This window comes from Hemiscyllium ocellatum, chromosome 28 (assembly GCF_020745735.1).
Source record: "Hemiscyllium ocellatum isolate sHemOce1 chromosome 28, sHemOce1.pat.X.cur, whole genome shotgun sequence".
In the NCBI taxonomy this organism is placed as follows: Eukaryota; Metazoa; Chordata; class Chondrichthyes; order Orectolobiformes; family Hemiscylliidae; genus Hemiscyllium; species Hemiscyllium ocellatum.
In genome coordinates, this window is record NC_083428.1 from 5,722,076 (window position 1) to 5,747,590 (window position 25,515).

Here is a 25,515-nt window from a genome sequence, read left to right on the forward strand (position 1 = left end):
AAGCCAATGAAGCGCTTTTTGAAGTGCAGCTAATTTTGTAACATAGGGAATACAACAGCCAAATTGTGTACAGAAAGTTCCCAAACAGCAAAGAAATCATGATCGAGTATAAGAGATGTTAATACATATTGTTTAGGACACCAGAGTTAACTCCTTTGCTCTTCTTTGATATAGTAACATAAAATTTTCATCTTCCATCTATCCGAAAGGGCAGATAGATACTTGACTTAATAACTCATTCAATTACACTTGGCGGTATAGAACATAGAACAATACAGTGCAGAACAGGCCCTTCGGCCCTCAATGTTGTCATGACCTGTGAACTATTCTCAGCTCGTCCCCCTACACTATCTCATCATCATCCATGTACTTATCCAAGGATTGCTTAGATCTCCCTAATGTGGCTGAGTTAACTACATTGGCAGGTAGGGTATCCCACACCCTTACCACTCTCTGAGTAAAGAACCTTCCTCTGACATCAGTCTTAAATCTATCACCTGTTAATCTGTAGTTATGCCCCCTTGTACAAGCTGACGTCATCATCTTAGGAAAAAGTCTACCCTATCTAATCCTCTGATCATCTTGTATGTCTCTATCAAATCACTTCTGAGCTCTCAGCCTTTCCTCATAAGATCTTCCCTCCAGACCAGGCAACATTCTGGTAAATCTCTTCTGCAGCTTTTCCAATACTACCACATCCTTCCCGAAATATGGCGACCAGAACTGTACACAATATTCCAAGTGTGGCCGCACTAGCATTTTATATAGATGCAGCATAATATTGCGGCTCCAGAACTCAATCCCTCTACAAATGAAACCTAACACACTATATGCCTTCTTAGCAGCATTATCAACCTGGCAACTTTCAGGCATCTATGTACATGGACTCCAAGATCCCTCTGCACATCTACACTACCAAGAATCTTTCCATTGACCCAGTACTCTGCCTTCCTGTTATTCTTCCCAAAGTGTATCACCATCATTTAGCTGCATTGAATTCCATTTGCCACCTCTCAGCCCAATTCTGCAGTTTATCCAAGTCCTCCTGCAACCTGTAACATTTTTCAAAACTGTCCACTACTCCACCAACTTTAGTGTCATCTGCAAATTTACTAATCCATCCACCTACTCCTGCATCTAAGTCATTTATAAAAATGACAAACAGCAGCAGTCCCAAAACAGTAACCGGACTCCAAGCTGAATATTTTCCATCAACCGCCACTCACTGCCTTCTTTCAGAAAGCCAGTTTCTAATCTAAACTGCTAAATCACCCTCAATCCCATGCCTCTGCATTTTTTCCAACAGCCTACCATGTGGAACCTTATCAAAGGCTTTACTAAAGTCCATGTATACCATGTCAACTACCCTACCCTCATCTACATGTTTGGTCACCTTCTCAAAAAACTCAATGAGGTTTGTGAGGCACGACCTGCCGTTGACGAAACCATGTTGACTATGTGAAATCAAATTATTGCTTGCTAGATGATTATAAATCTCATCTCCTATAATCCTTTCCAAAACTGTTCCTACAACAGAAGTAAGGCTCACTGGTCTATAATTACCTGGGTCATCTCTACTGCCCTTCTTGAACAAGGGTTGAAAAATGTATTGCTAGAAAAGCGCAGCAGGTCAGGCAGCATTCAAGGAGCAGGAGAATCAACATTTCGGGCATAAGTCCTTCTTGAACAAAGGCACAACATTTGCAACCTCCAATCCTCTGGTACTAAGCCTGTAGACAATGGTGACTCAAATATCAAAGCCAAAGGCTTTGCTATCTCCTCCCTAGCTTCCCAGAGAATCCGCGGATAAATCCCATCCAGCCCGGGGGCTTGTGTCCTTTCTCTCCTTCTAGAATTGGTAATACCTGTTCATAACTAACCTCGATCCTTTCTAGCCTAATATCTCATACCTCATTCTTCTCCTCTACAATATTCTCCTCTTTCTGAGGGAAAACCGATGAGAAATGTTCGTTTAGAACCTCTCTGATCTCCAAGGGTCTACATTCAACTTACCACTTCCGTCTTTGACTGGCCCTATTCCTACCCTAGTCAGCTTATAGACTGTTGAAATCTTTGAAATGGGTCTTGAATCCATAACATCCTGACTCAGGATCAAGGGAGAGCTACACAATGAGTCATAGCTGACAAGGGAAAGATGCCATGCTGAGAACAGGACCTGACTCCTGGATATTTAAAAAATTATTGTCTGAGTGGGCAGAGTCAACGTAGACTTATGAGGGAAACCTTGTTTGACAAACTTGATTTTTTTTTTAAGGATGTCACAAGCAGAGTCCAATAAAGGGGAATAAATGGATATGGTGCTATTTGGATTTTTAGAAGGTTTTTAGCAAAATCCTACAAAAAGAGATTAGCAACCAAACGTCGAATGCATGGAATTGGGGATAGTATACAAGCAAGGACTGAGGATTGGTGAACAGGCAGAGCGCAGAAAGTAGAAGTAGAGGGGTCATTCTTAAGTTAGCAGGATGTGACCAGTGAGATACTACAAAGATCAATACTTACACTCCAGAAGTTCACAATCTATTTTAATGATTTGGACATAATAATTTCAAATTTGTAGATGGTGTGAATGAATTGTGAGCAGAATGTAAAGAGGGCTTGGGGGATTTTGACAGGCTGTGAGTGGGCAAGACTATGACAGATGAAATAGTGTGGTTAAGTGTGAGGTTACCCACATTAGTAGGAGGAGGTAGAGAACATTTGTTGAATGGTGAGAGATTGGAAAAGTGTTTGTATCTAAAGGAAGCTGGGCGTCCTCAATCATAAGTCACTGAAAGTAACATGTAGGTGCAACAAGCAATTTGAAAGGCAGACAACATGTTAGTCTTCAGAGCAACAAGAGTTAAGTACAAGAGCAAAGAAGTCTTGATTCAACTACATAGAAGTCTAGTGAGACTGCAGTGTTTTCTGCAGTTCCTGTCCCCTTGCCTAAAGAAGAATATACTTGTCATAGATTCCTGAGATAGTAGGACTGACCACTGAGGAGATCTCATGAACATTTACAAAATTCTGAAAGTAATAGACAGAGTCAATGCAGAAAGACAGTTTCCCTGTCTATAGGGTCTAGAACCATATGGCACAGTCTCAACTAAAGAGCAAGCCATTTAGGACCAAGATGAGGAGGAACTTCTTCAAAGAGTAATGAATCTTTTGAATTGCCTATTCCAGAAGGCTATGGAAGTCCAGTCATTAATTTGAATACAGAGAAAGACATCTAGTTACAAATGATGTCCAGGGATTTGGGACTAGCATAGTAATATGGTATTGATTAGTTGTGATCTAGAATGGTGGTGCAGGTTTGAGGGGCGGAATGGTTTGTTCTTATGTTCTCTGATTCCGATGAACAGGAAAGTGATTAGATCACCTTCAGGGCCAAAGATAGAGCAAAAGAAAGTTAACACGGCTGAATCCAACATGTACGCTGCTTGGAAATGCACTTGATGGGATAGAACAGATAAACCAACAGGAATGTCTGCACAAGCTCAGAAGAATGCAAGACAGAAAGGCACAAGGATTGTGCTGTACGTGGGTGATTGATGGCTGATATCAGGATCTTCAGAGATTGTGGCTAGGAAAGTTTGCAAGGTTACAATGAATAAGCAGAAGAGTGAGACTAATTGATAGCTCTTCCATATGGCAGGATGGGATGAATGGCCTCATCCTGCACTGTAAAAGTTATTGATACTGGATGCATTTAAGAAACAGCCTGTGCTTCAATGGAGAGATGGTAGAATTGTAATACCAAGTAAAAAATGAGGTCTGCAGATGCTGGAGATCACAGCTGCAAATGTGTTGCTGGTCAAAGCACAGCAGGCCAGGCAGCATCTCAGGCAGCATCTATTCCTGAGATGCTGCCTGGCCTGCTGTGCTTTGACCAGCAACACATTTGCAGAATTGTAATACCAGGCTGGTGGAGGAGAAATGCGCTCATGGGCCTTTGGCATTGATATAAAGCTTTGATAGCAGCAAAATATATTTAATTCACAGTGGCCTTCCTCCACAAAAGTGAAGGACGGATTCAATCTCTCCAGAAACAAGCAAAATTCGGTGCCAAACCACTGTCGCCAGGTTTAACTTACTGTCTGCCAGAGAAGCACTATGGAACTGGCCTCCATCCAGTTCCCATTTATCTTTCAGGACGACTCCTTCACAAACTATGAACCACGGTCTTGTTCCCCAGATCCTCCTTGCCTACTACTTCCAGACCCCATCTTTCTGTTATTCATCCAGACCCCCTCCCCTTGCTATCTAACCAGAGTACAAAAATTAAAGGTTTTCAAATTCAAATTCAACCACAAATTCAACCCAAACTCTGGATCAGATATGTCGATGACACGTTTGTAATCATCAAAAACACGGAAATAGAAAAAACACACCGGATCATCAACGCCACACTCACAGGAATCCAATTCACGAGAGAATAAGAAAAGGATAGCCAACTCCCATTCCTAGACGTGATAGTACAGAGAACACCGAACGAAGAATTCACCACAAGGGTACACAGGAAAACAACACACACAGACCAAGTCCTAAACTATGAAAGTAACCACCCCAACACACACAAACGAAGCTGCATCAGGACACTATTCAAAAGAACCACAACACACTGCAGTACACCAGAACTGCAAAAAGAGGAAGAGGAACACCTATACAAGGTATTCGCCAAAAACGGATACCCGCGCAACTTTATCAACAGATGCCTAAGAGACAGACCACGGAACGAGGACATGCCACAACCAAAAGGACTAGCCACACTACCATACATCAGGAGCGTTTCAGAACTGACAGCCAGACTACTGTGACCCTTAGGACTCATAACGGCACACAAACCAACAGCCACGCTCAGACAACAACTTACTAGAACAAAGGAGCCGATACCCAACATGAGCAAAACTAATGTAGTTTACAAAATACCATGCAAGGACTGCACAAAACACTATATAGGACAAACAGGAAGACAGCTAACAATCCGCATACATGAACATCAACTAGCCACGAAACGACACAACCAGCTATCCCTAGTAGCCACACACGCAGACAAGCAACATGAATTCGACTGGGAAAACACTACTATCATAGGACAAGCCAGACAGAGAACAGCAAGGGAATTCCTAGAGGCATGGCATTCATCCACAAACTCCATCAACAAACACATCGACCTGACCCAATATACCAACCACTACAGCGGACAGCTGAAACTGACACCCGGAAGCGGCAAGGACAGACCACTATAAATACCGGAAGAAACATCAAAGAAGCGCTTCGCAGGAGGCTCCAGAGCACTGATGATGTCGCTTAGCCAGGGGACGAAACGTTTGCAACAAAAACTTCCAGCTTGGCGAACAGAACCACAACAGAATATAAAAATCCCAAGTGTTGGTAAAACTGTACAAGGCACTAGTTAGTGTCGAGAAAAGCACAGGTCAGGCAGCATCCAAGGACTATAAGAATTGATGTGAACCGTCGATTCTTCTGCTCCTCAGATGCTGCCTGACCTGCTGTGCTTTTCCAGCACCACACTCTCGACTCTGATCTCCGGCATCTGCAGTCCTCACTTTCTCCTAAGGCATTAGTTAGACCACAACAGAATTATTAACAAGTTAGGTCCCCTGGCCTTAAGCAAAATATACTGGCATTGGAGGAATGTCCAAAAATTGATCCCGGGTATGGAGGGATTATCTTACAAGGAGAGGTTCTATCTATACTCATTGGTATTTAGAAGAATGAGAGTTGACTTTATTGAAACATACAATGTTGCATTCTTGTTTGCTGGAGATGCTCATTATTGGTTTGACCTCCTTTATTCCACAATTATTGATATGTCAAGCCAAAAACATACTGACATAACCGTCCCTATTTGTTGCTGTCATTTTACTGTCGAGCCTGATGTTTTCACCTGAATTACTTTCATTCCAATGGTTACCAGAGGAAAAGACAGCATCTCTGCTTTGCCTTTAAGGTATACCAGGGTGGAGTGGATGCTTAGTGGTACAGAACTGAATGCTGCTGAAATAAAGGACATGTTGTCAAAGCTTTTCATCTTGCACTCATCAGGAAATTTTGCAAAATATCAATTCAAAGGAAAAAAAAACATTTAAACTGTTTAAGAGTACAATGATTGATAGAGGTGTTCATTTGCCAACCGAATAGTATTATCTTCTTGTGCAGGATGACTTTCCCACTTATTAGTAAATATTTTGAAACGACCAATTCAGATGTGAAAACCCCTGCAGTATGTGGAACTTGAACCCGTACCTTCTGCCACTGTGCCACAAAAGACCGGCCCTTGTATTTGTATTCTTGCAAAATGTCCTGATGAATGCAAGGAGAAAAGCTTTGTCAAAACATGTCTTGTGGAATTCTTTGCTACAGAGAGCAGCTGATGCCAAAACATTCAATGTTTTCAAGAAGGAGATAGATATAGTTCTTAGGGCCAAAAAGATCAAAGGGCATAGGGAGGAAGTTGGATCAGAGTTTGATGATAAACCATAATCATACAGAATGGCACAGCTGGCTTGAAGGGCCAAATGGCCTATTCCAGCTCCTATTTTCTATATTTCTTATTGCACAAGTAATCAACGACTGAAATCCACATGCATGAATACAAGTATTGGGATTGCTAAAGATACAGGAGCACAATTTGGCCATTTGGCCCATCAAGGGTCTAGTCTACCACTCAATCACGATGCTCATGTTTCTGAACTCCATTCTCTTGTCTTCTCCCCGTAACCTATGATCCCCGTCCTGATCAAGACCTATCTCTATCTTCAATACATTCAATGATTTGGCCGCCACAGTCTTCTGTGGCTATGAGTCCTACAGAATCACCACCCTCTAGCAGAAGCAATTCCTCATCTCAGTTCTAAAGGGTCATCTCTTCACTCTGAGGCTGTGCCCTCAGGTTCTAGTCTATCCAACCAGTGGAAATATCTTCTCCATGCCCACTCTATCCATGCCTTTCAGTATTCTGTAAGCTTCAATCAGATCACCCCTCATCCTTCTCAACTCCAATGAGTCCAGAGCCAGAGTCCACAACTGCTCCTCATATGGTCCTTCATCCCTGGGATCAATCTCATAAACCTCTCTGGACCCCTCCAATGTCAGCACATCATTCCTTAGATATAGGGTCCCAAACTGCTCACAATATTCCAAATGCAGTCTGACCAGAACCTTATACAGTCTTGGCAGTACATCTCTGCTCTTATATTCTAGACTGATGGTAAATTTTAAGAGAAATAGTCACTAAGTGAGAAAGCTATTAGCTCCATCTGGACTTCCAAATAGACACGTGACTAGTGGCTAATTTGTTTCACAAAGGTATTATTGGAAATTAGTTTGGACAGTTTCATCCCAAACCCGAACAAATCATTCTGGCACCAAATACTACTCTAAAAACTTTAGAATGTTGGCTGATATGGCAAACAAACCTGCTGCCTTAACACTACTGATCGATTTTGTTCCTGACATTTTGCAAGGTCCTCTGTTAAGTTACTCCATTTTGAATAAGTAATGGAAAGAGAGAGAAAAAACATTCAAAACTTTCACATGAGGCTACCTGTAATGGAGTGGGTCTTGCACTCAAATCCAGGAGCACTTGTTGCTGAAAAGAGTGCAAAAAGTTAAATTCAGCAGCATTTAAATTATGTGCCCTGATTTACTCAAGGTTTTGCTGAAATGCAATGGTTTAAAAATCATTTAACATAATCTATACGTGGCAATAAGCCTTTTGTGTCAACACGGTGGCACAGTGGCTAGCACTGCTGTCTTACAGCACCTGAGACCTGGGTTCAATTCCTGACTCAGGCGACTGACTGTGTGGAGTTTGCACGTTCTCCCCGTGCCTGCGTGGGTTTACTCCGGGTGCTCCGGTTTCCTCCCACAGTCCAAAGATGTGCGGGTCAGGTGAATTGGCCATGCTAAATTGCCCGTAGTGTTAGGTAAGGGGTATGGGTGGGTTGCGGGTCGGTGTGGACTTGTTGGGCCGAAGGGCCTGTTTCCACACTGTATGTATTCTAATCTAATCTAATCCCTTCCATATGAGAGGCTGGACATTGAGTGTCAGAGGACTATTCAGCAATTGGGGCATCACATCAAAGGAGAAAGTGAGGACAGCAGATGCTGGAGATCAGAGCTGAAAATGTGTTGCTGGAAAATCGCAGCAGGTCAGGCAGCATCCAAGGAGCAGGAGAATCTTCAGAAGGGCTCATGCCCGAAATGTCGATTCTCCTGCTCCTTGAATGCTACCTGACCTGCTGCACAGCATCACATCAAAGGACATATTTTGCATGTTTCCAACAGGAGCTGCAGATGATTAACAACTTTGCTCCGTCCATCTTAGGTGATTCAAGGCAAATTGTGGTCACCCAAATGTTTCGAGATGGGTATCTGCTAGATTAAGATGCACGTAGCTATTAACATCAAGTAGTGTGGCGCTGGAAAAGCACAGATCAGGCAGCATCCAAGGAGCAGCAGAGCTGACATTTCGTCGACTCTCCTGCTCCTCGGATGTTGCCCGACCTGCTCTCCAGAGCCACACTTTTTGACTCTGACTCCCCAGCATCTGCAGTCCTCACTTTCTCTCAGTAATTATTAATGTGCTAATCAGTCAGCAACGTCCCCCCATTCTAAACTGATAATGCCCCAAATAAGAACAGACATTCTATAAGCCCAAAAGAGTTTAATACAATATGTACACTGGCATTCAAAGTGTGGCAATGGTGCTGTGGCTCGCCTATTCCCAGTCAATACACGCCTCCAAAGATCAGGTGAACTCAGTAGGTCAATGATTTCCGTCCCTTGAGCATCCTGCGCAGTATCACCTCGATGCCACCCCGGGTACTGATACGCTTCTTCCAGCCATGAGTCCGTATCCTCTTGATGACCTTTGGTTGGTACTCAGTGCCACGTTTCTTCGTCCGGACCTGCCCCTTGCTCCAAGGGAAAAGCCGGGAGCTCAAGCCACCAGTCTCTAGCTGGCTCACCGATGGACTCAGGGTCAAGAGGCCACTGGGCCGTGACAGGAGGGTGCTGCTGAACTTGTACAGACTGGAGCTCGATGGTACAACAGGGGCCAAGAACAGCACTCGCCCCCACCTGCAGGAAGCAGCAAAGATGACAGAGGTTACATGAGTGAGCATTAATGCAAATATTCCAGTCTTAACTAAACATATGCCCAGAGTCTTTTTTCTCATTCTTTTAATGCCATACCAATGAACTACTTTGGCTATGTATGTTGATAAACAGTTGGTCAGGAAATAAAGTAAGAGAACTTAAGTTAGAGAAAAGAGAAAGAGACTGCAGAGATCAGTCTCCATTTGCAAATCATACACTTCTCCCCATATCATACTGTGATAAATGTTATTGTGAATTCTATATCTATAATGAAAGCTATGTAAACCTAAGAGTCATAGAGATGTACAGAACGAAACAGACCCTTAAGTCCAGCCTGTCCATTCCCGAAGAAGGGCTTATGCCCGAAACGTTGAATCTCCTGTTCCTTGGATGCTGCCTGATCTGCTGCGCTTTTCCAGCAACACATTTTCAGCATAAGTTAATCTAGTCTCATTTGTTAGCTTAGTCCATATCCCTTTAAACCCTTCATATTCATATACCCATTCAGATGCCTTTTAAATGTTGTAATTGTACCAGCCTCCATCACTTCCTCTAGCAGCTCAATCCATACACGCACCACCCTCTTGTCCCTCAGGTCCCTTTTAAATCTTTCTCCTCTCACCTAAACCTATGCCATCTAGGTTTGAACTCCCCTACCCTGGGAAAAAGACATTGACTATTCACCCCAACCATTCATGATTTTATAAATCTCTATAAGGTCACCCCAGGGAAAATAGCCCTAACCAATTCAGCCTCTCTCTATAAGTCAGACTCTCCAACCTTGGCAACATCCTTGAAAGGGTTCAGAAAAGATTTACAAGTTTAACAAAATCTTTCCTACAGCATGTCACACTAAAATTGGACTCTCTCTCCAGTAGGGTTGCTGTATGATGTTATTAGGCAGTATCCGCTTTGGACCGCCAAAGGCATTTATTATTCTATAATCTGGTACTAAATGTGTGCAGATGTAAGATTTTTAATATGTATAAAACTATCTAGCTTTAACAGAGGCCCACATTTTGTTCAAGTGTGTTGTCAGAATATTCATAACTCTTTTTTTTATTAAGGGTGTGTAGGGACCATTAAAACAGTAGTGGAACAACACCGTGTATAACAGTATTACAAATCTTGCTGCTCTAATGTAGTAGCAGACCAATGCTACTGATTAATTTCGATATGAGACGTGGTGAAGGGTGAGGGTGTGGTAAGAATACATAGAGAAACTGCTTCCATGAATGTGGCCAGAGGACATGGATTTAAAATAGTCAGCAAAAGAGCCAAGTCACATCAGAAGACAAAGATGTTTCCACTGGTAGGGGAGACCAGAACTTAGGGCGGCACGGTGGCTCAGTGGTTAGCACTGCTGCCTCACAGCACCAGGGACACAGGTTCAATTCCAGCCTCAGGTGACTGTCTGTGTGGAGTTTACACATTCTCCCCGTGTCTGTGTAGGCTTCCTCCCACACTCCAAAGAAGTGCAGGCCAGGTGAATTGGCCACGCGGAATTGCCCATAGTGTTAGGGGCATTAGTCAGATGGAAATGGTACTGGGTGGGTTACTCTTCGGAGGGTCGCTGTGGACTGGTTGGGCCAAAAGGGCCTATTTCCACACTGTAGGGAATCTACTCTAATCTTACAGCTATAAAAATAATACAACCACTAATAAATCCAATGGTGAATTCAGGATAAACCTTTTTATCCAAAAGACAACATGGCAGTTACTGAAGGTGAAAAGTATACATGCATTTATGAAGCTCGATAAGTACCTGAAGGAGAAAATAATAGATTTATCGACAAAAAAAACTCACAGAACATGGACATCACTGGCCAAGCCAGCACTTATTGTCCATCCCTAACTGCTCTTGAGCAAGTGGTGGTGGTACCTTCTTTAATCGGTGTAGTCCCTGCTGATAGGTTTACTTTATGGGTGATATATGGAATGGCGCGAGAAAGCTTGTGGAGCATCAACAGCATGCAACAGTTGGGCCAAATGGCCTATTCCGGTAAGATGGCAGTGGAGTAGGGCTTCTGAGCTCAAGGCATGTCTGCTCCTCTTTCCAGTTCTTTTCTCTTTACTCATTTTTTAGCTTCTCTTTTATTTTACTTGGCTCTTGTTGAAGAGCTTGATTCCAGCAACAGCATCAGCAAGTGGTCCCGTGGCCGTCAGCGAATGGTCCCAGCGCGGTCCCGTGGCCATCGGCGAATGGTCCCAGCGCGGTCCCATGGCCATCGGCGAATGGTCCCAGCGCGGTCCCGTGGCCATCGGCGAATGGTCCCAGCGCGGTCCCGTGGCCATCGGCGAATGGTCCCAGCGCGGTCCCGTGGCCATCGGTGAATGGTCCCAGCACGGTCCCATGGCCATCCTAGTGCCTACTCATGGCTGCTATGGCAGAGGTAAGTCGGGGTTCCCGGGTGGCATCTGCATCCAGACTCATGGAAAGGTGCATTTGAACCCAGTACTAGGGTGCAGCATTGGTGAGATGGGCCCGAAGCAGACTCATCCAGCAGCACAGTCAGGTTTGGGCTGGTGCGGTACTCAGCAGCATCTGCATGGGCGGGCTCCAGACAGTGTTCATGGCAAGGACATCGATGGAGTCAAGATGACACCAAAGAGTGACAACTTCTGTTCCAGAGGCGGTGACAGCACAGCAAAAGGGACTCATGCCTAGCCACTAGGCCAATGGCAAAGCACTTCACAACGAGGACTGGAAAGGTGAACACTTTTTCTCTATTCTCCTGCCTGTATATTCTATGTTTTGGTTTATTCTTCTGTGTTTTAAGATGGTGCTGGAGAGTGACAACACTATACAACACTTTCACTGTATTTTCTAACAAAGTACATGTGACAATGAATAAAACAAACCAAATAAATAAATCAAATATTCCAGTCCTGCAAATACTGCAGGACTCCACATCATAAGCTTTCTTTAAGAAAAGCAATTTCATTCCCTAGCAGCCTTCCTCTTTTGTCTATCTTTCCTCTCTTGGATAATGGCATTTTCTTTGCCAAGAGGCTTTCTAATTGAAAAATTGCATAGTTTGGCCCATTCATTGATGCGTGGGCAACATAAGAACTAGCTTGGCTACATGCCGAGTTCAACTCCAGAAAAATGGAACAAGACTGTCTCTCACTCTCTCCTGCCAGCTGGAAAGACTTAATTCCATTTGGATACAGTCAGCAGTCTAATTTATTTTTTGATTGCAAGCCCATAGAGCGATCTCACTCAGAGAGACCAAGAGAACAGCAAAACAGGTACAATCCATCTATTGCTGACTCCTAATTTCATTGCTGCCAGGGTCTGCAGAGTACAAAACACAGTTAACATTTCACAGTGACTTTTCACAAAAGGTCTCTGTTTCTCTCTCCATGCATGCTGTTTGAGTTGCTTAGTATTTTCAGCACTTGCTGTTTTTCATATTTCTAACTCCTGCTGTATTTGATTCCATTTTGTTTTTGGAATTTTCTATAAATATTTTACTTGCCCATATTCACCACCAGCCCCATCTCCATCACCCAAGATGCACATCAAGCATTACTCCAGAATGTCCCACCAACTTAACTTTACTAAATCGGTTATATCTGGTCTTATTTAATGTCATGTTTTACCAATTTAAATGCCTTAGCATTTATGTATAATGGGAACCTTGTTTATGAATTATACAGCAGCTCCCACTCTGATTGGTATAAGTTAGTGGAAAATGGTGATTGTTGTGGGGGGGGGGGGGTAGTGGAGAGAGATAAATGATGCTCTCGGCCAGCTATAATGGATAATTATTAATGTTTTTATGCTTGGGAGGGATAAGCAGCTATCATAAAATGGTTGTAGTACAGAAGGCGGCCATTTGATTTCTCTTATCTGTAAGAGCAACTCAACTCATTTCCCCTCACCTCTCTTCCCTGTACTGTTTTTTTTCAGATAATTACTCAACTTTCTTTTGAAAGTCACAACTGAAGGTGCTTTCACCATTGACTAAGGCAGTGCATAAATCTTCCAAACACTCAACGTGTTTAAAAAAAACAGATTTATCTTCATGTCACCATTACTTCTTACGCCAACGCCAATGCCTTCTGGTTCTAGACTCTTCTGCTAAGAGAGATATTTTCTCCGTATCTCCTTTGGTCCGAGTGAACATACAGCACAATAAGTTTACATCGAAAGTTTCCTTCGTAAATGTGAAATTTATAAAGGCATGATACAAAACAGGGGGATAAACGGAAGACTCTTAGATGGAAACCAAATTACATCCATTCTCTCTCTTTCTCTCGCTATCTATCCTATCGCCAATTTAATTTCTGGTTAGCAGTTCATCCACATTGTTTACCAAGTGTGTTCATCATGACAGCATTAAAAATAATAGACAGAACATAATTTTTGTTCAAAGAAATTTGAAGTATTTACTTTAAAATATTTTTTATTACCAGCCCTTTCAGAGACCTCTAGAGTTAATAAACACCAGCATAAGTGAGTTTGGACACATGGTACTGTTCCTGTCAGACCCCACCAGAGAAAAGCTGACCTCTGCATGATTCTGTGCTCGATGGATGCGGTGGGATGGGTTCAGAAAGCGGGTAGTGGCCCATCAGGGGCTGCTTAACCCAACTTTGTTTGTTTAAAAAAAGTGTGAAGTGGTTAGTCAAGTATTCAGAATGCTGGGATTTCCAAAGAGAGGCCCTAAGTACAAAAAGTAAGGAAATTACAAGGAACCTTTAATCAAGTGATTCAGCTGCAACTAGTGTTGAATCCAGTTTTTGGTACCATGACTTACAAACGGTGGGAAGACTTTCAAAAGATTCATATAAGTAGTTCCAGGAATGAGGGAATTCAGTTGCCTGAATAACTTACAAACATACGAGTTAGGAGCAGGAGTACACCATTTGGCCCCTCAAGCCTAACCCACCATTCAATGAGGTCATGGCCGATCTGATGGTGGCCTCAACTTTATATTCCCACCTGCTTCCAAAAAATTTGACTCCTTTGTTAGTCAAGGAATTATCTACAAGAAAGCAATCTTAAAATCATTTGAGGCACGGTGATGGCCTAGTGGTATTATTTTGACTTTTAAACCGGAGACTGGGTAATGCCTTGGGGACCTGGGCTCAAATCTGGTCATGGCAGATGGTGGGATTTGAATTCAATAACAATCTAAAAGTAAGAGACTAATGATGACCATGAAACCATTGTCAGAAAAAACCTATCTGGGTTCACTGCTCTTCAGAGAAGGAAATCTGCCATCCTTACTCGTTTTGGTCTATATGTGACTTCAGACCCACAGACTTTCAACTGCCCTCTGGGCAATTAGGGATGGCAATATATGCTGGCCCAGACAGTGACAACCATATGAATATTAAAAAACCCACCATCAAACTGGCACTTTGCAGCCTTCTGGACTTAATATCGAGTTTAACACCTTTAAAATGTGAATCAATTCTTTGAGCTATAGAATGAGGCTGAATAGGCTGGGGCTGTTTTCCCTGAATCATCAGAGGCTGAGAGGTGACCTTATGGAGGTTTATAAAATAATGCTGGGTATGGATAAGGTATATAAAGGTCTCTTCCCTGGGGTGAGGGGAGTCTAGAACGAGAGGACATCGGTTTAGGATGAGAGGAGAAAGATTTAAAAGGGACCTAAAGGGCAACCTTTTCACACAGAGGGTGGTGCATGGAGGAATAAGCTGCCAGAGGAAGTGGTGGAGGCTGGTACAATTACAACATTGAAAAGACATGACCTGGAGGTGCTAGTATTGGACTGGGGTGGACAAAGTTGGACTCAAGGAGAAAGTGAGGACTGTAGATGCTGGATATCAGAGTCGAGAGTGTGGTGCTGGAAAAGCACAGTTGGTCAGGCAGCATCCGACCAGCAGGAGAATCAGCATTTCGAGCACAAGCCAGGCATCAGGAAGTTGGACTACAGCCTGGTGCTGTGTGAATTTTAATAAGTAAAAGGCATCTGGATGGGTAAATGAATAGGAAGGGTTTAGAGGGATATGGGCCAAGTGCTGGCAAATGGGACTAGATTAGGTTAGGATATTTGGTTGGAGGCTGGGATATCACAGCAAGCCAGGCAGCATCAGGAGGTGGAGAAATGGACATTTTTGGTAGAACCCTCTTTCAGGACTGAGGGAGGATGTAAGGGGAGCTACTGACAAGGGGGTGGGATGGGGTGGGGAAGCAGGGTGGTGAGGTGCACACAGGCAAAGACAGTAGAGGATACAAATCTCATTGGTTGATGGGAGGAATGAATCCAGGTGGCTGAGAGGAATGGAAGACCTATCCCCACCTCTCCACCCTTCCCCCACCATCCCCTTTATCTGAAGTTCCCCTTACACCCACCCCCAGTCCTAAAGAAGGGTTACACTCAAAATGTCAACTTCTCCACCTCCTGATGCTGCCTGGCTTGCCATGTTTTCCCAGCCTCCTGTTTGTCTGCATTGAATTCCAGCATCTGCAGCCTTTTTGTCTCTAACCTTGGATATCAGTTTGAGTTGGACTGAAGGTTCTGTTTCCGTGCTGTACATCTCTCCGACACCATGACCACCCCTCCCCCAGTTACTGTCCTTTGAAGTCTGGCAGGAGTCTCATCGGTTTCACATTCCCATCACTTCATGTAAATTTCACTCCAACACCCACTACCCCCCTCACCCCAAACTGTAAAACAGGGGTGACACAGTGGCTCAGTAGTTAGCACTGCTGCCTCACAGCACCAGGGTCCCAGGTTCAATTCCTGCCTCAGGTAACTGTCTGTGTGGAATTTGCACATTCTCCCCGTGTCTGCGTGGGTTTCCTCCGTGTGCTCCTGTTTCCACCCACAGTCCAAAGATGTGCAGGTTAGGGTGAATTGGCCAGGCTAAATCGCTCGTAGCGTTAGTCAGAGGGAAATGGGTCTGGGCGGGTTACTCTTCAAAGGGTCGGTGTGGACTGGTTGGGCTGAAGGGCCTGTTTCCAACCTGTAGAGAATATAACCTAATCTAAACAACTGCTGTCCCCTCCAACACTTCAGAGGCTCTGATGAAGACACATCTAGAGTAGAAACATTAGCTCTCCCTCTCCGTGAATACTGCCTGACCCAGTGAGATCTCCAGCATTGATTACTTTCAGTCCAGATTCCAGCATCAGCAGAGATTTGTTCCCACATTTCTGTTCACAACTGCTGTGGTTCTGTTCGCCGAGCTGGGAGTTTGTGTTGCAAACGTTTCGTCCCCTTTCTACTGAAGCACTGAGGATGTCTAGGTCACCCTAGACATTTGTGTTGCAAACATTTCGTCCCCTTTCTAGGTGACATCTTCAGTAGACGGGGGACGAAACGTTTGCAACACAAACTCCCAGCTCGGTGAACGGAACCACAACAACGAGCACCCGAGCTACAAATCTTCTCCCAAACTCTGTCCACAACTTGACCTCAATGTGTTGCTGGTTAAAGCGCAGCAGGTCAGGCAGCATCCAAGGAACAGGAAATTCGACGTTTCAGGCAAAAGCCCTTCATCAGGGCTTTTCCTGATTTCCTGATGAAGGGATTTTGCCCGAAATGTCAAATTTCCTGTTCCTTGGATGCTGCCTGACCTGCTGTGCTTTAACCAGCAACACATTTTCAGCTCTGATCTCCAGCATCTGCAGACCTCACTTTTTACTCAATAAAGTGGGCGGCACGGTGGTTAGCACCGCTGCCTCACAGCGCCTGAGACCCGGGTTCAATTCCCGACTCAGGCGACTGACTGTGTGGAGTTTGCACGTTCTCCCCGTGTCTGCGTGGGTTTCCTCCGGGTGCTCCGGTTTCCTCCCACAGTCACAAAGATGTGCGGGTCAGGTGAATTGGCCAAGCTAAATTGCCCGTAGTGTTAGGTAGGGGGTAAATGTAGGGGTATGGGTGGGTTGCGCTTCGGCGGGTCGGTATGGACTTGTTGGGCCGAAGGGCCTGTTTCCACACTGTAAGTAATCTAATCTAATCTAAAGCCCTGAAGGCTGTAAAGTGCCTGGTCTGATGGTGGTGGGTTTTATATGGGTGCCACTGTCTGGGTCAGTATTTATTGCCCATCCCTCAGTGCCCAGAGGCGGGTTCAGAGTTCACCACATTGCTGTGGCTCTGCACTCACACCCTCTTCCACTGACACCATCCACGCTTCTGTCAGCTTCTATTCTGACTTCAGTCACTGCTGTGGGCACAACGTATACACCTTTTCACGTCAAGGAACGCCTGACAATAAATCTATCCTCTATTCCGCTCCCCGGGTACCTGCAGCCCCGCCACACCGCCCTCGCGAAGCTCATCGCCGCACTCGACCCTCAGGCTCCGCTTTGAGGCCTAAGTGCCCACCCACCAACTTTCCAACGTTTTATTGGTCCATGCATTACCCAATAACAGGTTACTTTGCGGGATGGGCTACTGCGCACGCGTGGGCGCTAAGCATTCTGGGGGTTGTAGTTCAGTGGTGCACAAACCTTATTGTTCAAACTCATAGAGTCCCTGCAGTGTGGAAACAGGCCAGTCGGCCCAATTAGTCCACACAGACCCTCCGAAGAGTAACCCACCCAGACTCGTTGTTCAAACACAGAATCTTAAAATCCCTGCTGTATGGAAACAGGCCATTTGGCCCAACTAGTCCACACTGACCCTTCAAACAGAAATGCACCCACTCTCATTCCCCTACCGTGTCACTCTACATTTCTCCTGGCTAATGCACCTAGCCTACACATCTCTGGACACAATGTGTAATCTAGCATGGCCAATTCACCAAACCTGTACATCTTTGAACTGTGGGAGGAAACTGGAACAACCAGATAAATTCCACACAGACAATGGGAGAATATCCAAACTACACACAGGTTCCAGCCCAAGACTGGAATCGAGCCTCAGTCCCTGGTGCAGTGAGGCAATCATGCTAATCACTGAATCACCGTGCTGCAAAAATAGCTGGAGGAACTCTGCAGATCTGGCAGCATCTGTGCAGAGAAAGCAGAACCTCAGTTCTGAAGAAGATTCATTGGCAAATCAGGGCAGGACTCATACATCTAATGGTAACGTCCTAGGGAATGTTCCTGACCAAAGAGAATTTGGAGTGCAAGTTCATAACTCCTTGAAAGTGAAGTTTCACCTTGATAAGGATAGTGAGGAAAACGTGCAGTATGCTTTCCTTTATTGTTTAGAGCATTGAGTACGAGAGTTGGCAGTTCATGTTGTGGCTGTACAGGACATTGTTTTGGCCACTTTTGGAATATTGTGTACAATTCTGGTCTCCCTCTATCAGCAGGATGTGAAACTTGAAAGGTTTCATAAAAGATTCACAAGGATGTTGCCAGGGTTGGAGTTTTGAGCTAATGGGAGAGGCTGAATAGGCTGGGGCTGTTTTCCCTGGAGCGTCGGAGGATGGGGGTGACATTATAGAGATTTATAAAATCATGAGGGGCATGGATAGAATAAGTAGACAAGGCTCTTTCCTTGGGTTGGGAGAATCCAGAACAAGAGGGCATTGGTTTCGGGTGAGAGGGGAAAGATTTAAAAGGGACCTAAGGGGTAACTTTTTCACGCAAAGGGTGATGGGTGTATGGAATGAGTAGCCAGAGGAAATGTTGGAGGCTGGTACAATGACAACACTTAAAAGGCATCTGGATGGTTATACAAATAGGAAAGGTTTGGCTGGATATGGGCCGGGTGCTGGCGGGTGGGACTAGATTGGGTTGGGAAATTTGGTTGGCATGGACGAGTTGGACTGAAGGGTCTGTTTCCATGCTGTACCTCTCTATGGCTCTATAACTCTATGACTTTCTCTCCACAAAGACAAAAAACCTACAGATGCTGGAATTCAAAATAGGCAGGCAGGAGGCTGGAAGAACACAGCAAGTCAGGCAGCATCAGGAGGTGGAAAGTTCGACATTTCAGGTGTAACCCTTCTTTCGAACCTGAAGAAGGGTTAAACCCGAAACGTCAACTTCTCTGCCTCCCGATGCTGTCTGACTTGTTGTGTTCTTCCAGCCTCCTGCCTGCCTATTCTCTCCACAGATGCTGAGAAACCAGCTGAGTTTTTTTTCCCAGCAGTTTCTGTTTTTGCTTTGGATTTCCAGGATCTGCAGTTCTCTTGAGTTTTTGTTGCTCAAAACGTAACTGGTAACTTTGTGAATGTTACAGCAGGGGAGGTGGCTGTTCAGCCCATCGTGCCTGTGCTGGTTCATTTTTATGTGGCACTTTCATCATCTTAAGTTGTTCCACTGTTCTTGGCAGGAGTATGATCAAAAGTGAATTGAGGAACAGAAGGAAACAGGACAGGTGACTGAAAACTTGTTAGCTTTAAAGTACACAAGAAAATATTTGTATTTATATGGCATCTTCCATGAAGTCAGGATGTACCAAAATACTTTACATCTAAGAAAAGGATTATCAGGAATTGTTAAATGCAGCAGATTTGTGTACAGAAAACATCCTTAAACAGCAATGTGATAATGACCATAAAATCCATTTTTGAGTTACAGATAAGTTACCGTAGTTCAACTATACCATAGGGAGAGAGGGATATTAGACTACTGTGTGGAAACAGGCCCTTCAACCCAACCAGTCCTCCGAAGAGTAACCCACTTCCCTATCCCTAATCCATCCAGCACAATGGCATGGTCAATTCATCTAACCTGCACATCTTTGGACAGTGGGAGGAAACCAGACCAAACCCACGCAGACATGGGGAGAATATACAAACTCCACACAGACAGTCACCTGAGGTTAGGATTGAACCTGGGACCCTGGTGCTGTGAGGCAGCAGTGCTAACCACTGAGCCACCATGCCTCCCTCACTAGGCAACTGGTGGTGGTTTAACTTGAGGGTCACCACAACTCAGGCAGAAAGATGTTGAGAAGGAGAATCCCTCAGAGTAACCTCAGCTGCTAGCAGTAATTGAACTCTCATTCTCCCCTTTAACCCTTGATTCCCTTACTGATTAAAAATCAGTCTATCTCAGGCTTGACTATACTTCAACCTCTACAGTGGTCTGGCAGTAAAAAAATTCATAGATTCAATATCCACTGAGAGAAAAACTCATTCTCTTCTCTGTTTTAAATGGGCAATTTCTTATTCTGAGATAATGCCCTCTGGTCCGAGGGACTCCGAAAAGGGGAAACTTTGAATACAATGAGTACAAGAGCAGCTGCCCTCATAAGAAGGTCTCCTCATGTCTGAGATCAGCCAAGTGACTCTGACTACTGCCAATTTCCTTAGATAAGGTGACCAAAACTGGTCACAGTATTCTAGGTATGGCCTAACTAGTGCCTTGAGTAGTTTTAGCACGACTTCCCTAGTTATATACATTACTCCCTTTGAAATAAGCCCCAACATTTCATTTACCTTCCTTATTGTTGCTCATATTCAATTAGTCGACCAATCAAGTTAAAACACTTTATCTTCTGTGTCAACAATGCATTCTCATCCCTCTGGTGTCTAAAGTTTCAGAATTAACTCAGGAGAAGAGGGAAAAGAGTTGCTTCAAAACAAAAGCAAACCACTTGAGTCTCACCTTCACGAGCGCTGATGCCACCTGCATCTTATGAGATTAGTACCTTGCCACCTGTTAGTTTTTTCCATGTACAACTTGCTTACACTGGACAGATGAGACACATTCATTCTTCAGTAGTATAAGATCACATGAGTATGATGGTGAATTTGCATGTGTTACTATTACGGTTTATAAGCTACTGTTATAGTGGCTAATATTAAACTTTGAAAATGGTAGTCATGATTTGGAGGTGCTGGTGTTGGACTGGGGTGTATAAAGTTAAAAATCACATATCAGGTTGTCAACCACCTGATGAAGGAGCAGCGCTCCAAAACCTAATGCTTTCAAATAAACCCGTTGGACTTTAACCTGGTGTTGTGTGATTTTTAACTTTGAAAATGGTAGTAATCCTTCATTTTTGAATGGGGCCCATTATACATTCTTTCCAGAGTTAATTTTCTATTTTTTTTTGATGAGGTTAGATTCCCTACAGTGTGAAAACAAGCCCTTCGGCCCAACCCGTCCGTGCCGACCCTCCAAAGAGTAACCCACCCAGACCCATTTCCCCTCTGCCTAATACACCGAACACTATGGGCAATTTAGCATGGCCAATTCACCTGGCCTGCACATCTTTGGACTGTGGGAGGAAACCGGAGCACCCAGAGGAAACCCACGCAGACACGGGGAGAATGTGCAAACTCCACACAGACAGTCGCCTGAGGCTGGAATTCCTGAGACCCTGGTATTGTGAGGCAACAGTGCTAACCACTGAGCCACCGTGCCGATGAGATACAATGTACAATTCGGGCATCTCTTGTATAGCACATTAAACCAAGAATATTGTGTAGATTCAGCCATTCAGTCCATCGAGCCTTTTTCACCATTCAGTGAGTTTTGAGATGATCTGAGGCCTAACCCTCGACTTACTGCAGATGGGTTTGGGGTGAGCTGTCTGCCATGATTCTGTCTCCATAATTTTCTGTCCATAGTTCACGGGTGGCTTCAGCCTGCTCAGAGACTGGGGTAAGATTGCTGGCATATCCTTTCCCCTTTTTGGACAAAGTATGTTAAAGTCTGAAAATGTGTAGCTGGAAAAGCGCAGCAGGTCAGGCAGCATCCATGGAACAGGAGAATCGATGTTTCGGGCATGAGCCCTTCTTCAGAAGGCTCATGCCCGAAACGTCGACTCTCCTGCTCCTTGGATGCTGCCTGACCTGCTGCGCTTTTCCAGCAACACATTTTACAGCTCTGATCTTCAGCATCTGCAGTCCTCACTTTCTCCTATGTTAAGTCTGGTCAATGATGTCATTATGGATTGTTAATGTCTTTGTTAAGGTTAAGAGAAACAGGTAGGGGATGTTAACTGAATGTGGAATGAGAGGAATAAGATGGGGCCCTCTTGTTCTGCATGGTTGCGCCACTACCCTGGTCTAGGAGGCCTAAGTTCAGGACTCACCTGGTCAGAGGTGGGTAATAACATAAAATCATAGAGATGTACAGCACGGAAACAGACCCTTCGGTCCAACTCATCCATAGCGACCAGATATCCCAACCTAATCAATTCCCGTTTGCCAGCATTTGGCCCACATCCCTCCAAACCCTTCCTATTCATATACCCATCCAGATGCCTTTTAAATGTTGTCATTATACAGCTTCCACCACTTCCTCTGGCAGTTCATTCCATACACACACCACCCTCTGCATGAGAATGTTGCCCCTTAGGTCCTTTTTATATCTTTCCCCTCTCATCCTAAACCTATGCCATTTCATTCTGGACTCCCCCACCCCAGGGAAAAGACCCTGTCTATTTACCCTATCCAATCCCCTCATGATTTTATAAACCTCTCTCTGATCACCCCTCAGCCTCCGACGCTGCAGGAATACAGCCTCAGCCTCTCCCTGTAGCTCAAATCCTCCAACCCTGGCAACTCCTTGTAAATCTTTTCTGAACCCTTTCATGTTTCACAACATCCTTCCGATAGGAAGGTAACCAGAATTGCATACAACATTGCAAAAGTTGTCTAAACAATGCCCTGTACAAGCACAACATGACCTCCCAATGCTTGTGCTCAGTGCTCTGTCCAATAAAAGAAAGCATACTAAACGCCTTCTTCACTATTCTACCTACTGCAACTCGACTTTCGAGGAGCTATGAACCTGCACTCCAAGGTCTCTTTGTTCAGCAACACTCCCCAGGATCTTACCATTAAGTGTCTAAGTCCCGCTCTGATGTGTCTTTTCAAAATGCAGCACTTCACATTTATCTAAATTAAACTGCATCTGCCAATCCACAGCCCCTGGGCCCATCTGATCCCTGTTGCCATGTGTTCAATTCCTCTCTCTCTCTATTCCTCGCCTTGCTAGCACATGATATAGGACAGATGTCAGAGGTAGTTTCTTTACTCAGAGTAATAGAGGTGTGGGGTGCACTGCCTGCAACAGCTGTACACTCGGCAACTTTAAGGGCATTTAAATGCTCATTGGATAGGCATATGGACAAGAATGGAATAGTGTAGATTAGATGGGCTTCAGATTGGTTTCACAGGGCGGCGCAACATTGAGGGCCGAAGGGCCTGTACTGTCCTGTGATGATCCATGTTCTATACTTAAGGTCCCATTGTAGTCTGAGGTGACCTTCTTCACTGTTCACTAGACTTCCAATTTTGGTGTCATCTGCAAACTTGCTAACTATACCTCCTATGTTCACATCTAAATCACTTATATAAATGATGGAAAGCAATGGACCAGCACTGATCCTTGTGGCACTCCACTGGTCACAGGCCTCCAGTCTGAAAAACAACCCTCCACCACCACACTCTGTCTTCTACCTTTGAGCCAGTTCTGTATCCAAATGGCTAGTTCTCCCTGTATTCCATGAGATCTAATCTTGCTAATCAGTCTCCCATGGGGAATCTTGTCGAACGCCTTACTGAAGTCCATATAGATCACATCTACTGCTCTGCCCTCATCGATTTTCTTTATTACTTCTTCAAAAAACTCAATCAAGTTTGTGAAACATGATTTCCCACGCACAAAGCCATGTGACTATCCCTAATCAGTCCTTGCCTTTCCAAATGCATGTACATCCTGTCCCTCAGGATTCCCTCCAACAACTTGCCCACCACTGAGATCAGGTTCACTGGTCTGTAGTTCCCTGGCTTGTCCTTACCACTCTTCTTAAAGAGTGGCACCACGTTAGCCAACCTCCAGTCTTCCGGCACTTCACCTGTGACAATCGATGATATAAATATCTCAGTAAGAGGCCCACAATCACTTCCCTAGCTTTCCACAGAGTTCTAGGGTACAGCTGATCAGGTCCTGGGAATTTATTCACTTTTATTTGTTTCAAGACTTCCAGCACTTCCTCCTGTGTAATGTGGACCTTTTTCATCTTTGAACATGTTGATTAGAGAATAATGTAACGAGAGGAGTAAGAGCTGCTGGTGGTGTAGTGGTAATACCTCTATGTCTGAACCAGGAGGCCCATCTACTCCTGAGATCTATAATAACAGCTCTGAACAGGTTAATTAGAAATATATGTTAATAAAAAATGCAGCCCCTGAGCCCTCTTTGGTGCAGAGGTAGTGTCCCTAACCCTGAACTTGGAGGCCCAGGTTCAAGTCCCACATGCTTCAGAGGTGTGAACATCTCTGAACAGGCTGAGTAGAAAACTCACTCCAGGAGCAGTAAGTAAATATAGTCACTCCAGGAAAAGAGACATGCTTTGGATTGTGACTCAATAACTGGCTTGAAATCTATTAGCAAGATAAACTGAGAACGGTTGTGTTTTGCTCAGATTCAATGACCCACCTTAGACTGATCATGCTTAAACTCAAAGAATTCTCGATCATACACTTAATTGGTACTGACAGTTCCCATCTGAACCATCAAAGGGAGAGCAAGCATTTGTTTGATTTTAACATGAATTTCTGATTAAAGTCTTAAATCTGACGAAAATTGAATGCCCATTCTTATTAGTTTGCTCAATCACATTCCAGACTAAATTATTGTGTTAATGCTTAATAAATTCATTATTGCATTATGGACACACATCCTGACAGAAATGTTTTTCACTGTGGAACTATCCCTCTGTTCGAGAGCCTGGAAAATCAGCTTTTGTTGTATTCTCCAAAATTCCATTTTTATTTGCCCCAAGAAATTATTCAAACACAAATTGCTGTGCAATAATATATTAAGTTATTTTGGCATGGCATGCATTGTCTGAAAGGATGCTGGAAGCAAATAATTATTAACTTTCAAATGAAAATTGGATAAATACTCAGAGGGAAGATATTACAGGGCAATCAAATAAATACTTGCATTTCTATAGCACCCTCGATAACATCATAAAGTTCTTTGCAGCCAGTTGGAATATAGTCACTGCTGTATTGCAGGGAATATGGTAACCAATTCACTTGCAGAAAGTTCCCAAAATAGCAAAGTGGCGACGACAAGATATTCTGTTATAGTGATGTTGTTGGAACAATAAAATTTTCCAGGGCACCAAATATTTCCCTCATTCTTCTTTTAACTAGTGTGATAGGATCTTTTACATTGACCTGAGATGGTAAACAGGTCTTGCTTTAACATCTCATCCAAAAGACAGCATCTCTGAAACTGCAGCACTGACCTGTTACTGCTTTAGAGACTCTGGAGAAACTCAGCAGGTTTGGCAGCATCTGTGGAGAGAAAGCACAGTTAACGTTTTGGATCCAGTGACCCTCCTTCAGAATTGAGTTTCTGCTTTCTCTCCACAGAACCCTATCCCTTTACCCCCAGGGTACGGCAGTCCAAACCTGGAGGGCATAGGTTTAATGTGAGAGGGGAAAGATTAAAGGGCCCTACGGGATAACTGTTACACACAGAGGATGGTGTGTGGATGGAGTGAGCTGTCAGCCAAAGTGGTGGAGGCC

The 25,515-nt window shown here is 44.2% G+C and overlaps 1 protein-coding gene across 1 annotated transcript; it reads right to left on the reverse strand.

Moving 5' to 3' along the window:
* Positions 1–8,678: 8,678 nt before the first annotated feature.
* Positions 8,679–17,450, reverse strand: mrpl34 (mitochondrial ribosomal protein L34). Its single transcript, XM_060846460.1, has 2 exons — positions 17,361–17,450; positions 8,679–9,114 (listed from the first exon to the last, which is right to left on the reverse strand). The coding sequence occupies exons 1-2, from the start codon at positions 17,393–17,395 to the stop codon at positions 8,793–8,795; spliced, it is 357 nt and encodes a 118-aa protein (XP_060702443.1). The 5' UTR covers positions 17,396–17,450; the 3' UTR covers positions 8,679–8,792.
* Positions 17,451–25,515: the final 8,065 nt, after the last annotated feature.